This window comes from Podarcis melisellensis, assembly GCF_964234715.1.
Source record: "Podarcis melisellensis genome assembly, chromosome: 14".
Taxonomy (NCBI): Eukaryota; Metazoa; Chordata; class Lepidosauria; order Squamata; family Lacertidae; genus Podarcis; species Podarcis melisellensis.
Window position 1 is genome coordinate 43,531,564 of NC_138546.1, and position 12,853 is coordinate 43,544,416.

The 12,853-nt window shown below is 44.1% G+C and overlaps 1 protein-coding gene across 1 annotated transcript in view; it reads right to left on the reverse strand.

Annotated features, from left to right (window-relative positions):
• The window catches only part of TRIP4 (thyroid hormone receptor interactor 4), a 44,091-nt gene extending 35,758 nt beyond the window's left edge, over positions 1-8,333 (reverse strand). Inside the window, exons 1-4 of the mRNA XM_081888568.1 lie at positions 8,192-8,333; positions 3,879-4,045; positions 3,454-3,590; positions 900-1,121 (exon numbers count right to left, since the gene is read on the reverse strand). Of these exons, the coding sequence (XP_081744694.1) occupies positions 900-1,121; positions 3,454-3,590; positions 3,879-4,045; positions 8,192-8,280 (615 nt within the window). The 5' untranslated portion in view covers positions 8,281-8,333. The remainder of the gene's footprint in view (positions 1-899; positions 1,122-3,453; positions 3,591-3,878; positions 4,046-8,191) is intronic.
• Positions 8,334-12,853: the final 4,520 nt, after the last annotated feature.

Sequence of the window (12,853 nt, forward strand, 5' to 3'; positions counted from 1 at the left end):
TCCAAGACTCACAATTTTCAAACATCCAAAGACCCCCGTCCTCATCTAGCCCATTATTCTTCAAATGGCCCATTGGTCAGAACCCAATACTGGGTCACAGCCTGAGCTAAGGTGAGTCACACTAACAGCACTAGCACCATCTGAAAACATGATAATAAATTAAGAAGTGGGCCCACAAATACATATTTGGGCCACTGCTGATTCTAGCTCAGTGCTGTCTACACTGAGTGGCAGTAACTCCACAAGGTGTCAAGCAGCATCCCCCACCTCTGCTGCTCACAGGCTGCCATCTAGATCCAGAAAATGAAATTTCTACACACTATTAATAACACCTGTTATCAACTGCCTATTTTTTTTCTAAGCACTGTGCATATATGAAAGGGCAGCCATAAGGAGATTTGAGGTCTTTGCTTCTCATGGCTCCCGTTTCAGATTGTACCTCAATTTGCTAGGTGGGGTTACTCCATTGAACTCCACCTTTCACCTGCTCCCTGCTCAATACCAAAATCCACCAGGAGTTCTGAAATGCAGCTTCCATGATAGCCCTTGTAATTGTCCTGGAACTGCTTCTCATGGTACTGGTTTATGAAGTTTCAAAGCAAGATGTCGGGACATTAAATCAGCTTATGTCTGCGAGGCAAACTATGTTTAGAATAAAACTTCAAAAGAAGGTCTAAGAACATGCATCCATGTCACATGAGAAGCAGCTCTCTCTTTGATGAGAGATTTAGATCTGAACAGCAAAGAGGGATAAGTCTTTCCTCTTTTCCCTGAGAAGTAAAACAGAGATAGCTTAGTGCACTATACAGGATACTGAACAATATAGTGCTAACCTGATATAATTAAGCAAGGTAGAAACTGAGGGGCACGCAAATATATACAGGAGGTTGTTAACATACCAGTGTCCCACAGAATAAGCAAGGCCCAGAGCCTTCTTGCTCACAGACGATGCGCCCACATGTCAGACAGTTGTTGATGAGTTTGTGCTTCTGAGCCAGGCACTCGCAAGGGTGGCGCCCCGGGAGCATGACTGTCAGTTTATCCTGACCCTCCTTCGTGTACAAATTGACGTATTTTGCCTTCTTCTTGCAGGAGGAGCTGCCACTGTTTATCTCCTGGGCCTAAGTTATGCGGAGGTGTTGCAGGAAGGGAGAAGAAAACACATTTCAGAGAACAAATGGTGTGAGAATCTTCTGAACTGGAATGCCTTATCTATTTTTCCACCAACGTAAAGATTGCGGAAGTTTCCCTCGGGACAAAACAACCTAATCATTGTCGCTTCTTGCAGAGTTTGTTTGGTACTCAAGTTTTTTATGCCCCACCTATCAGGGAAGCCTTCCAGTTATCTCCAGCTTAACTTTATCAACTTACATTATCATGCAGGACGAGGAGAAGCCATGTCATCTGTATCATCGGATTATCATTATGAGAATAGGGAATCGTGGCAGCAGAACTATTTCTGCCAAGCACAGAACCATACAAACAACTTTCTGAGATTTGATTGCAAGGATTTGTCCCATGCCTTCATGAGATATGAACAGATCTTTAAGGCACCCTACTTGGGAGAAAGAAGAGAAAGCTGCCATGGCCCTCACGATGCCAAACAAACCTCCACTGTCAGTCCATACACCCCTGAATACCAGTTGCTATAAATCAGAAGTGGGAAGAGTGTTGCTGCACTTGGATCCTGCTGTTGGGCTTCCCAGAGGCATCTGGTTGGTCACTGTGAGGACAGAAGGCTGGACTAGATTGGCCACTGGCCTGATCAACAGGCTCTTCTTTTGTTCTTACTTCATTTGTGAGGGGCAGAACTTTGTATTCCCATTGCCTTGAAAAGACCCATGAGTCCATATGCTGGCTGGCAGAAGAGGGGAGGGCGAGCAACACCCACTCCATGTGCATCTGTCAGAAAGCTGGTAGCCAGTTGTGAGAGAGCAAGGGAACCAAAAGGTTGAATATGGGGTGGGGTGGAGGTTGTGTCTCCACCGTATGAGTGTGGGGTGAGTTTAGTTAAGTGGGGAACCTCCTATGAGACAGGAAAGGATTTCTTAATGAAAGTTTACAGGTGGCCATTGGAGAGGATGAAGTAAAGGAGCACCTAATTGGGATCTGGATTACATTTTATCAAATGGGTCTGCTAGGCTTTCATAAAATGTACCGATATGATTTTTTAAATTGTATTTAAATATGCACAGGAAATTGCTTTGAACAAACTGGAAAACAGGGTGTAAATTATTTAATAAATTGTGTAAAAAAAAAGGTTAGCGTGAATGTGCAGAATCAAAATGGTGGGAAATTTGCAGACAAAGCCTAATTGTGTGTTAAAGCTGTTGGTCACAAGTGTTCCCACTGTATTCAATAAAAGAAACAGTGGCATACTCTTTTTAAAAATATACATATACATATATTTCTGGTTGTGAATAAAAATCTGAACACAAAAACCAAAGCCTCAGCTATCTGGAAACAGTAGTCATCATCATCATCAACCTTTTATTCGACCGTCAGTCAGAAAAAAGTACATTTGTCAATACACAATTAAACATCCAGGAAGATTTTAGAGCTTAGCCAACACTAAAATGGGCTAAACAGATAGCCCCATGGAAACAGTAGTCACTTCATCCATTTCAATGGCTTTATTGACTGTGATTTTTATGGTAAAAGATTAGGCAACACTTATTCAGCTGCCAAGAGATCTGCTGAGATTACAGTGCCATGTATCACAAAGGACCCTATGGAAAACTTTCTAGGAGAGGCAGGCAGAAAATATATTAGGGCCTGCTCTAGCTGGGCTATCTATTACCACCTGCCCTGTTAGAATGATTCCAGGAGAGAAAGGGAAGCAGATGAAGACCACCTCAGAGTTTGATCCAGCTAAATTGTACCCTCTCGACACTTTTAATGTTATTGCAAGTCAGCAAAACTTGGAAAACCTGGTGAGTGGAAAATATTTTTGAGAGAAAATAGCATGGACTGCACACTCTGGAAGACTTTGAGACAAACAAAGCAGTCTAAATGAGAAAGTATGCCATTAATCCTTTGTATTTTTAGCCACAGAAGAAAAAGGAACAGCACACATTGACTTTGCATATTTGTTTAAATTCTCAACAAGAAAAGTATGTAATAAATCAATAGTCAGAACTCCTTCAACTCTAATTTGGACTTCAGGTGATTTCCCTTTTTAACTTTTCCTTAGGTCCTTAAAAAGCATGTGGAAAGATTCTGGTCACTGATGACAGATTTATTCGTTCATTCCATGATAAAAGATGAAACATTTGACTCTCCGAATAGCAGGCTCCTTATCAGTCCGTACAACTGAAATACAATGGCCCCTTTATGCTCTTCAAGTAAAAACTTACAACCAATGTGTTTTTGTTTTGAAGATTAGGCTTCTGTCTTTGGATAAAGCACCCACAAAGTCAATCTGACCCAATGGTGGACAACAAATGCACCTACCTTGGCTAAATCTAGTGGTGTTTTTACTTCCTCTACAGGCTGTTCAGCTTCAACATGAACAGGTGCTTCCTGTTTGTTTCTCCCCTTGCGTCTTCCCCTCTTGACTTGGTCTCCTGGCCGAAGAACCTCTGAGCTATCTAAAAGAGAATGTACAGTAAAGAAAAAATCAATAGCTCCTGCCACTCCTCTCCCCTTCCCCTTGTAACATTCACTTGCTCTCTGCACCACATCACTTGCCATCAGCACAAGTCAATGTGCAACAATTTACCATCAGCACATTTCATGAGGCGCACCAAGAACAATTCAGATTAAGATCTCATATTTTTCAGTAATGCAACTGGATTCAGTGGTAATCTAAAAATGCTGCAATCTTGCGATCAAATAGTTATTTCTTCTACTTACTGCCTCATTATACTCCCACTTACCATCTTTTTTCCGATATATTGGCAAAGGGTCAGAAGTTGGCTGACAGGACTTTTGCCATCTGGCTACCAGCTCATCCACAAAGTGCTTCTTCTTGCCATCTGCCCCCTGGATTAGGTCAGTGACATAATCTCGAATCTCCTCCTCATCCTCAATAGACAAGATATATCTATAAAGGAACAGAAAGTGCAAAAGCTTCTAGGAGTGCTTTGTTCAAAAGACAACATGAGGGCTAAACACCTTTGCTACTTAATTCCTCAGCATGCTATTTGTATAATGAGACTTCCAAGGGCACTGGGGCAAAATAAAAAACTAGATGAGACAACGTAGTGGCAAATTAGAGTTATGGCTGAATGCACAGGGAAACAATATACAAACTCCACACTCAGAAAGATCAGAGCACCCCCTTCTTATTGATTTAACAAAATTTATCTACCACTTGATTACAAGAAAACCTCTAAGCAGTTTACAAATATAAAATTCAACATTCTTGATAAAAAAGTTAAAAGCAAGTATTTAAACGCATTCAGAATATCATTAAAATCAACAGTAGCTAAAAAGAAATACATGTAACTTCTCTACATCTGAATAGGCTTGCATAAACAAAAATGTTTAAATAGATACCAAAAAGTGTATAGGAAAGGTGACTCCCTGATGTTAATAGACAGGGAGTTTCAACGTGCAGGCACTACTGTACTAAAAGATTGATTTCTTATTATTTTTTATCCTATTATTTAAAACACGATTTATTATGAAGATTTTTTTTCTCCTAGTTAAAAAAAGAGACAGTCAAAAGCAGTGGTGCCCAAGGAACTGAGGTGCCAACAGGGTTGTCAGCTAGATGGGGGAGGGAGAAGAGAGAAGGAGCCATTATAGCCTCTGCCTGTATTTTTAACAGTGTTTGATCTGCAGAAATCAGCAGGTGGAGCACTTTACAGGACAGATATATGCAGCAGCTGCAACAGCTGCCGTTGTCCCCCCCCCCCTCCATAATTGAATTTGAATATTACATCACAAAATTAAAACGAAAATACACCACCCATCGGTTAACAAAAATATGTTATATAGAAAGTAAAATGTTACTAAAAATTAAATGTTGCATATACATAAAATAAAGTTCTTTCACCCTTTGAGACTTCCATCTCAGTGTGGGTCCTTTGTTTCCTCGATAACTGCATTTGTTGTAACAATTAACTTAAGATATATTGCCTATATTCTTTATACTAACTGACTGGCAACAGTTGCCATTGTCAACTCAAAATATCAGTATCACTCAATTAGGGCTGACACATGCTTATGCTCTCCCACCCTGCTGGGTTCCTATGCCTTTAACTGCTCACAGACAAACAGAAATACATTTGGTTTCTCCTGTCTGACTGTGATAAATGGTCATCTATAGGACCTCCTTAATTGAACAAGTAGCATATAAAATCGAAGACACATGCATGCAATCTACAGTAATCTCCTAACTAGGTTGTTGTTGTTGAACTACTAATTGTAACTTTATTCTTAGAATCATAAAATTGTAGAGTGGGAAGGGACCCCAAGGGTCATCTAGTCAAACGCTCTGCAATGGAGGAATCGTAGCTGAAGACCCATGACAGATGGCCATTCTTGTTTGGACTTTAACAGTACTTTTTACAGGCCAGGAGCAAAAGTTGCCAGGATTTTATTATTGTAAGTACCGTATTTTTCGCCCTATAGGACGCACCGGACCATAGGATGCACCTAGTTTTCAGGGGAGGAAATCAAGGGAAAAAAATATGATTTCCCCCCCCCCCCCCGCAGCCCTGGGAGCAGCGGACAGGCTGCACGCAGCCTGTGCGCTACTCCAGGACCTTCTTCCTACTTTTGCGGGAGGTGGCGGAATTCCCCAACCTCCCACAAAAGCCCGCAGGAGCCACGCGCGACTCCTGCGGGCTTTTCGACCAGGAGGGAGAAGGGACTGAAATGGCCAGTCAGTCCCTTCTCCCTCCTTGGGGAAAAGACCCCAAGAGCAGAGCGCTCTTTAAAGGCTGTGCGGCTCCTACGGGCTTTTCTACGAGGTGGGGGAATTCCTCCACGTCCTAGAAAAGCCAGCAGAAGCCACGCAGCCGCTTTAAAGAGCGCACGCCTTTTGCCTGCTTTTGCGGGAGGTGGGGGAATTCCTCCATCTCCCGCAAAAGCCCACAGGAGGGAGAAGGGACGGACTCCACCAGTCAGTCCCTTCTCCCTCCTTGAGGAAAAGCCTGCTTCCCCCCACCGCCAGCCTCCAAGCTGGGTTGGAGAGTAGCAGGAAGGCGTCACGCGCCTTCCCACTGCCCCCCACCCTCTGGGGCTGGCGATGGGGGAAGCGCTGCTTTCCCCCCCCCCCAGCCTCCAAGCCGGGTTGGAGAGTAGTGGGAAGGCGTTGTGCGCCTTCCCACTGCCCCCCATCTTCTGGGGCTGGCGATGGGGGAAGCACTGCTTTCCCCCACCGCCAGCCTCAAAGAACAGACTCTCCTGACTTCAGCAGAAGCAACGCGAAGCCTCTGGAGCGCAGGCTTCACGTTGCTATCGCTGAAGCCAAGGAGCCTGCATTCGCCCCATAAGACGCATACACATTTCCCCTTCATTTTTGGAGGGAAAAAAGTGCGTCTTATAGGGCAAAAAATACGGTAAATAGATTTAACTGAACAGGACAAGCAGAAATTTGAATAGGCCTTAGAATAATATTTTCTAAAAAAACAGAATATTTTCTTTTAGGAATTGTAAGTGCCAAACTTCCAAGTGAGCAGAAGAAACTTTTTATGTATGTGACTACTGCTGCCTGGACACTATTAGCCCAGAGATGGAAAGCAGGCAGTCTCTTCCAGAGAAGAATGGCAGATTAAACTGGACTACGCAGAAACAGGAAAGCTGACCAGAAGAATCAGGAATCCCAAAAATTTCAATAATGGGGGAAATATACAATTTATCTTTAAAAAAATCATTGTAAACAATTAAAATTATTAGTAGGATTGGAATGACACTCGTAGTTAAAAGTTGGACTATGGTTTTATTGGAGATTAAATAGAATTGGATTAACAGAGAAGGTGCAGGAGAAAAAGTTAACATAAAGACCTACAAAAGTGGAGGGGGTTAGTCCAAGGGAACTTATGGAAATTGTTTTATTTGTTTGCTTGATGAAAATTTAAAAATAGTGATTAATGACGATTACATAAATTTATTGCCATTCTCCTTGCTTCCTGCCAATGCATTGTGTGGGTAGAATTCAGATTTGCTAGGAATTGTTTTTGCTATTTATTCTGCGTTTCTGTTTCTGAGGCTTTTTCGGATAATTTGTTTTTGTGACCATGTGGAACCCAGTTCAGCTACTGATTGATTGATTGATTGTGTGACTGCGGAAATGGATAAAATCCCCCACATCCAAGCAATGGCTATCATCAGTGCAGTAAGAAAAAAATTTAATTTTTATTTTTATCATCTGCAACGCTGTCTTATTTGTTTTATAGTACAGTACATTGATTATTGCTTTCATTTTATGGCTCAGTGGTCTCATTAGATAGTAAAATTCATGTTAAGTTGCTGTTTTAGGAGTTGTTTTTAAAAGTCTTGAACGGATTAATCTGTCTTGCATTACTTTCTATGGGAAAGCGCGCCTTGATTTTGGAACGCTTTGGTTTTGGAACGGACTTCCAGAACGGATTAAGTTTGAGAACCAAGGTATCACTGTAATAATAATAATAACAGACATGTCAACTCCGGTGCCTGTACAGTGGACGCTCGGGTTGCAAACGTGATCCGTGTGAGAGGCACGTTTGCAACCTGCAGCGCCGCGTATGCGCACACACGGCTTGCGATTTGCTGCTTCTGCACATGTGCAAAGCGCAATTTAGTGCTTCTGCGCATGCGCTGAAACCCGGAAGTAACCCGTTCCGGTACTTCTGGGTTTCGGCGTAACCTGGAAATATGCAACCTGAAGCGTCTGTAACAGAAGGGATGACTGTATTGGCATTTCTGCCTGTCATACAACTGCTAAAGCAGGCATAGGCAAACTCCAACCCTCCAGATGTTTAGGACGACAATTCCCATCATCCCTGACCCCTGGTCCTGTTAGCAAGGGATGATGGGGATTGTAGTCCCAAACATCTGGAGGGGCGGAGTTTGCCTATGCCTGTGCTAAAGGCACAGGAGTCCCACCGGGCCCAGCGTCGCTCGCCTGCCAGGCGAAAAGGGGACGACTCGCCTCTCCCTGTCACAACGCCGGCAGCGCTTTCTCTCCACAACCACCGCGCGGGGTAACCGGCTCGGCGAATCGACCCTTTCCCCCTCCCCTCCTCTCCCCTCAGCTCACTGGACAAGCTCCTCGCCGACGTCCAGCCCGAAGCCGCCACGCAGCTGCCCCACACACCACGACACGAGCGCCCCAGCCGCGGCCTCCATCCCGGCTTCTGCCCGAGTTCCTCTCGGTGCTGGGGGAAGGAAAGAGCGGGTGCACCTTCTCCGTAAGCCGGCGGCACCTTGGTGCAACGCCGAACAATCTCGGCTCCGCAACTAGGGCTGTGGATCGATAGTTCCGGTTCTGATTTAATCCGGAATAAGATATCTTTGGGTCCGCTTAGCAGTCGTCAGTGGCCGTCAGGTCCCAGGACCGTCTTAGGAAAAAGATCCTAAAGACGGCGGGCACTAGAAGACCATTACTTAGAGTTTAAAATTGCCCAGCTGTATCTCTGATCCCAACATAAGCAAAGTGTGGTTTATCTAGGAGACAGAGTGATAGATAAGGGTGGATTTTCATTTTCTCTAAGCCAGGAAGCAAACTGAGTGGGTGATCTTGAGCCAGTAATCCCATCTCATCCTAAACCTACCTCACAGGGTTGTAGTGAATATTTTTTTTAAAGAGTGTGTGCCTAAAAAGCCCCAGTTTAGCCTTTCCTTTAAGAGAATATGCTGTGAACCATTTGTCATTTGGGAAGTCTTTTTCCAGGCTTACAGTACCCCTTCTGAGGTGGAGTGTCTAAAATTTTGCCCAGTTTTCCAAATTTATTTAAAATCCTCATTGTTAAGCCAGGATTGCAGATGACATTTTTATTGTCAGTCCCATTTCTAATAATAGCATGACATTTTACATTTTCATTGCCCCCCCCCGAACTGAGAATGTCATTGATCCTAAAATCTCTTTGCAGTGCTTAGTCATTGCCAATTCAGACTCTTATCAACATACATGTAACGTTATAAGAATATATTTTATGTTAGTCATTTATAACGTTTAGATCATTTTATTGCTTCCTGCCAATGCGTTGTGTGAGTAGAATTCAGATTTGTTAGGAATTGTGAGTCCAAAACCCAGGCTTTATAGTTATTCAAAACAGGTTCACGTGAAGACGCCCATCATGATCTTGTTTATGCCCTCTCATAACTGGGATCCAGGAGGGAAGGTTGAAAAAAAGGACAAGTGAGGGAGGGGGATATAACAAGCTTCCTTATACTAAGTCAGACCATTTAGTTCACCACTGTCTACACTGATGGGCAGCATGGGACATTCCCAGCCCTACTTGGAGGTGCTAAGGATTATTATTATTATTATTATTATTTGGAGGTGCTAAGGATTAAACCTAGGACCTCAGATACTCTACCACTGAGCTATGGTCCTTCCTGCTAGCAGACAGAGTTGTTGCCTAGCTACTTAAAAGATCTAAGGCCATGACATAAATTCTGCATAAAATGTGCACCTGCTTATCTGTATATACAGTATAGACACAAATGTAGATCTCTGAGCAGATTAAGATGGTGGCTGGCTGGGGTCTCATCGGCACTGTGCTTTGCAGCATGTCTATCAGCCTTGTCAGCAATGTGAAAACATTGTTTTTAAAAGTTTTTAAAGGAAGTGTAGCGGGAGGCGATCTGGAGCCCAGGGCAAAATACTCAGGGCCACAATGCTTCTGGGAAGGGGTAGATATGTAAAAGTGGGAATGTGTAAATTTGTCTTCTGGACAAGTTAGAAGTAAGTTCAAATATGGCAAGTGGGTGCAGGAAAGGAAATGAGAGACAAAGAAATGTGTCAGGGGGAAGAATAAGATAAATACATAGTGAAAAGAACAGGCAATCATATGTATAGATAATGAAGAAATGGAAGCAGAAAATTGGGATAAAAATCCCACAGAAGGAGATGCCATTCCCACAAGTTCTTACCCTGGTGCAGTTCCAAAGGCTCAGAGTTCTGCTCAAGCAGTTTCCATATTCTGCAAGGAGGGGGGGAAATGGTGCACTGTGTCGTGTGATGTTCCAACTGCCTTTCTTTTTTTCACATACACAAAGGAGACAGTGATCTGTGGGCTGAGCTGGCCTTGAAACCAGCAGCAACACTAGCAGGGGAAAAAGGAGGCCTCCTGTGGTTTCCTTCCCTTCATATATTTCAAAGCATTGCCTGTGCCACTTGGTTAAAATGGCTGTATACCTCCTCTGTTACATATACAAAGAGTAACTGCTTGTTTCGTGATTCACTGCTCTGAAGTGCTTTCTGGCCTGGTTCTAATCAGCCCAGTCTATAAAGCAATATTATTGTTACGTGCTAGTGTGTAAAGTTCAAAAAGACAAAAGCATTATTTTATCCTTTTTTTTGTCAATTCATATCAATTTTCTTTTGTGCATGTCACACATTGAGATATGACTGTAAGTTTTCTGTATAGAATGGGCTATTGAAACAGGAGCGGAAATAAATTTGGAACAAATGTATACATCTTAAGTAAGCAACATTTAATGTTACTACTGTATTCATATGCTAAATGTAGCAAGCAAATTTCAACTCCAAAGTCATTTTAGATGAATGGGAAGCAAGTTTACCATGACCACATTTTCAGTATAGTCATACCTCGTGTTGAAGTAGCTTCGGGATGAATATATTCAGGTTGCGCTCCGTGGCGACACGGAAGTAACGGAGCACGTTACTTTCAGGTTTCGCCGCTCGCACATGCACAGACACTCAAAATGACGTCACGCGCATACACGGAAGCGGCAAAACGTGACCCGCAGTCTTGCAGTCGCATGTTACGTTCGCTTCAGGATGTGAACGGGGCTCTGGAACGGATCCCGTACGCATCCAGAGGTACCACTGTACGTCTTAGTTCTACCCAGCGGCGAAGGAAGGCGCTTGGGCGCCTGGGGTGGTGCGCCCAGGGGCAGGGCAAGCCGCCCATAGGGGCGGGGTACACTGCAGGGCCTCCGGAGTCTGCCTGCCTCCTCCCACTCAGCCACCCTACAGCTGGGGGGGAGGCAGCAGGCAGACCGTTTGGGCAGCCTGGAACCTGTGCGGGCCCAAGCCACTGTGTCTCTCCCAGGAGAGACACGTGGCTAGAGCGCGCTGCAGGCCCCGCAGTGAGTGCTGCCCGAGATTTTGTCACCCCCCTCAGTGGAGACATCCAGGGCGGACCGCACCCCCTTCCTCCACCCCTGGTTCTACCCCCTACAAGCATATCACTACAGTCTGAAAACCACCCCGCTCTGAAAACTCCTTAGGAAATTCACTAGGATAGAGCTTTCCAAACTTTTCATGGTGGTGACACACTTTTAAGACATGCATCATTTTGCAACACAATAATTCAGTTTTACTAGCAAACTGCCAGAGGTTAAATTAACCTCTTTCCAGCCCTGGGAAGAGTGCGGGGAGTGTTCATATGACACACCTGTCAACTGCAGCCAACACACTAAAATGCTTTGAAAGCTCTACACTAGGAGAATAGTGGTGATTCTCTTCCTGTATTTAACTCATAGCAACCTGGTAAGGTAGGCAATGTGGATAGATAGCCACCCGGGCAATATATTCCACATGCCAAATGTTTAACCAGTTCAGTAGTCAACCCACTCAACTATACTGCCTACCAACTTTGAACTGTAGCAGCACAGTGCTTCTTTCCAAAATGGTTTGATTCTTGTCTAGGGAAGGGTAGGTCCAAAGCCTGAAGTGGTCACTGTAGGAAACAACATGCTGGTACAGACAGCATTTGGTCTAATCTAGTAGAGCTCTTCTTATCTTCCTTATCCTGAATAATAATGTGAGAGTTAGCTGAGAGTTAGCAACTTGTCCAAGGCTATGAAGTGAGCTTTGCGGAAGTTCATCCTAGATTCCATACACACACAAACAGTACTAACATCCCTCTCTAGCACACCCTGTGCCAGGTGTGCATTTAATATGCACACACAGGACAGAACATGGAAGAGAGACTGAATGATTGAATGAACGTTGCAACTCAGGCTGATTTCTCAACTGCAGTCCAATTAAAGCTGGAGAGTAACTTTAGGTGGTGCACCAGGTCAACCAAATGAAAATTGGGCAGTGTTACATAACGATGAAGTACTGTAGATCTGTTATGGTCTAAGAAGGGAATCCCTTTGTCCATGCAGGCAGTGGCGTAGCGTGGGGGGCCGGCCGCACCGGGCGCAACATCTGGGGGCTAGGGTTAGGGGGCGCAAATCCACGGGTTAGGGGGTGCAAATTACTTGCCTTGCCCCGGGTGCTGACAACCCACGCTACGCCACTGCATGCAGGAACCAACATATTAATCTGTATCATCGTGACAGCACATGAAGATGTATCTCACGGGTCCTTTTTTTAGTGCATGCTGTTAAGTTCTGATTGATTGCCATGTGCAGGAGATGGGGCTTTCGTAATGGTGGCCCCAAAACCAGTGTATTACCCCTGAATACCAATTGCTAGGAAACATGAGAGGGGGAGGGCTACTGTGCTGATGTCGTGATTGAGGACTTTGCAGATGATAAACTAGTGGGTAGGTCTTTGGTTTGGTCCAGCAGGACTCTTCTTAGGAGCTGCTTCCAGCTCTGGCATTTGGGTAGGCCTATTAATGGGTAACATTAATTTATACCAGAATAGTTTGTGCCCCCAGAGCACCTTCTTATACAGGTATTATTATTAATTATAATATATTATTTGTACCTCTAATCTGTACATGCGTTCTGCAGTGACTGTTTTTCTCTTGTACCTTGTGTCTCATGCTTTATA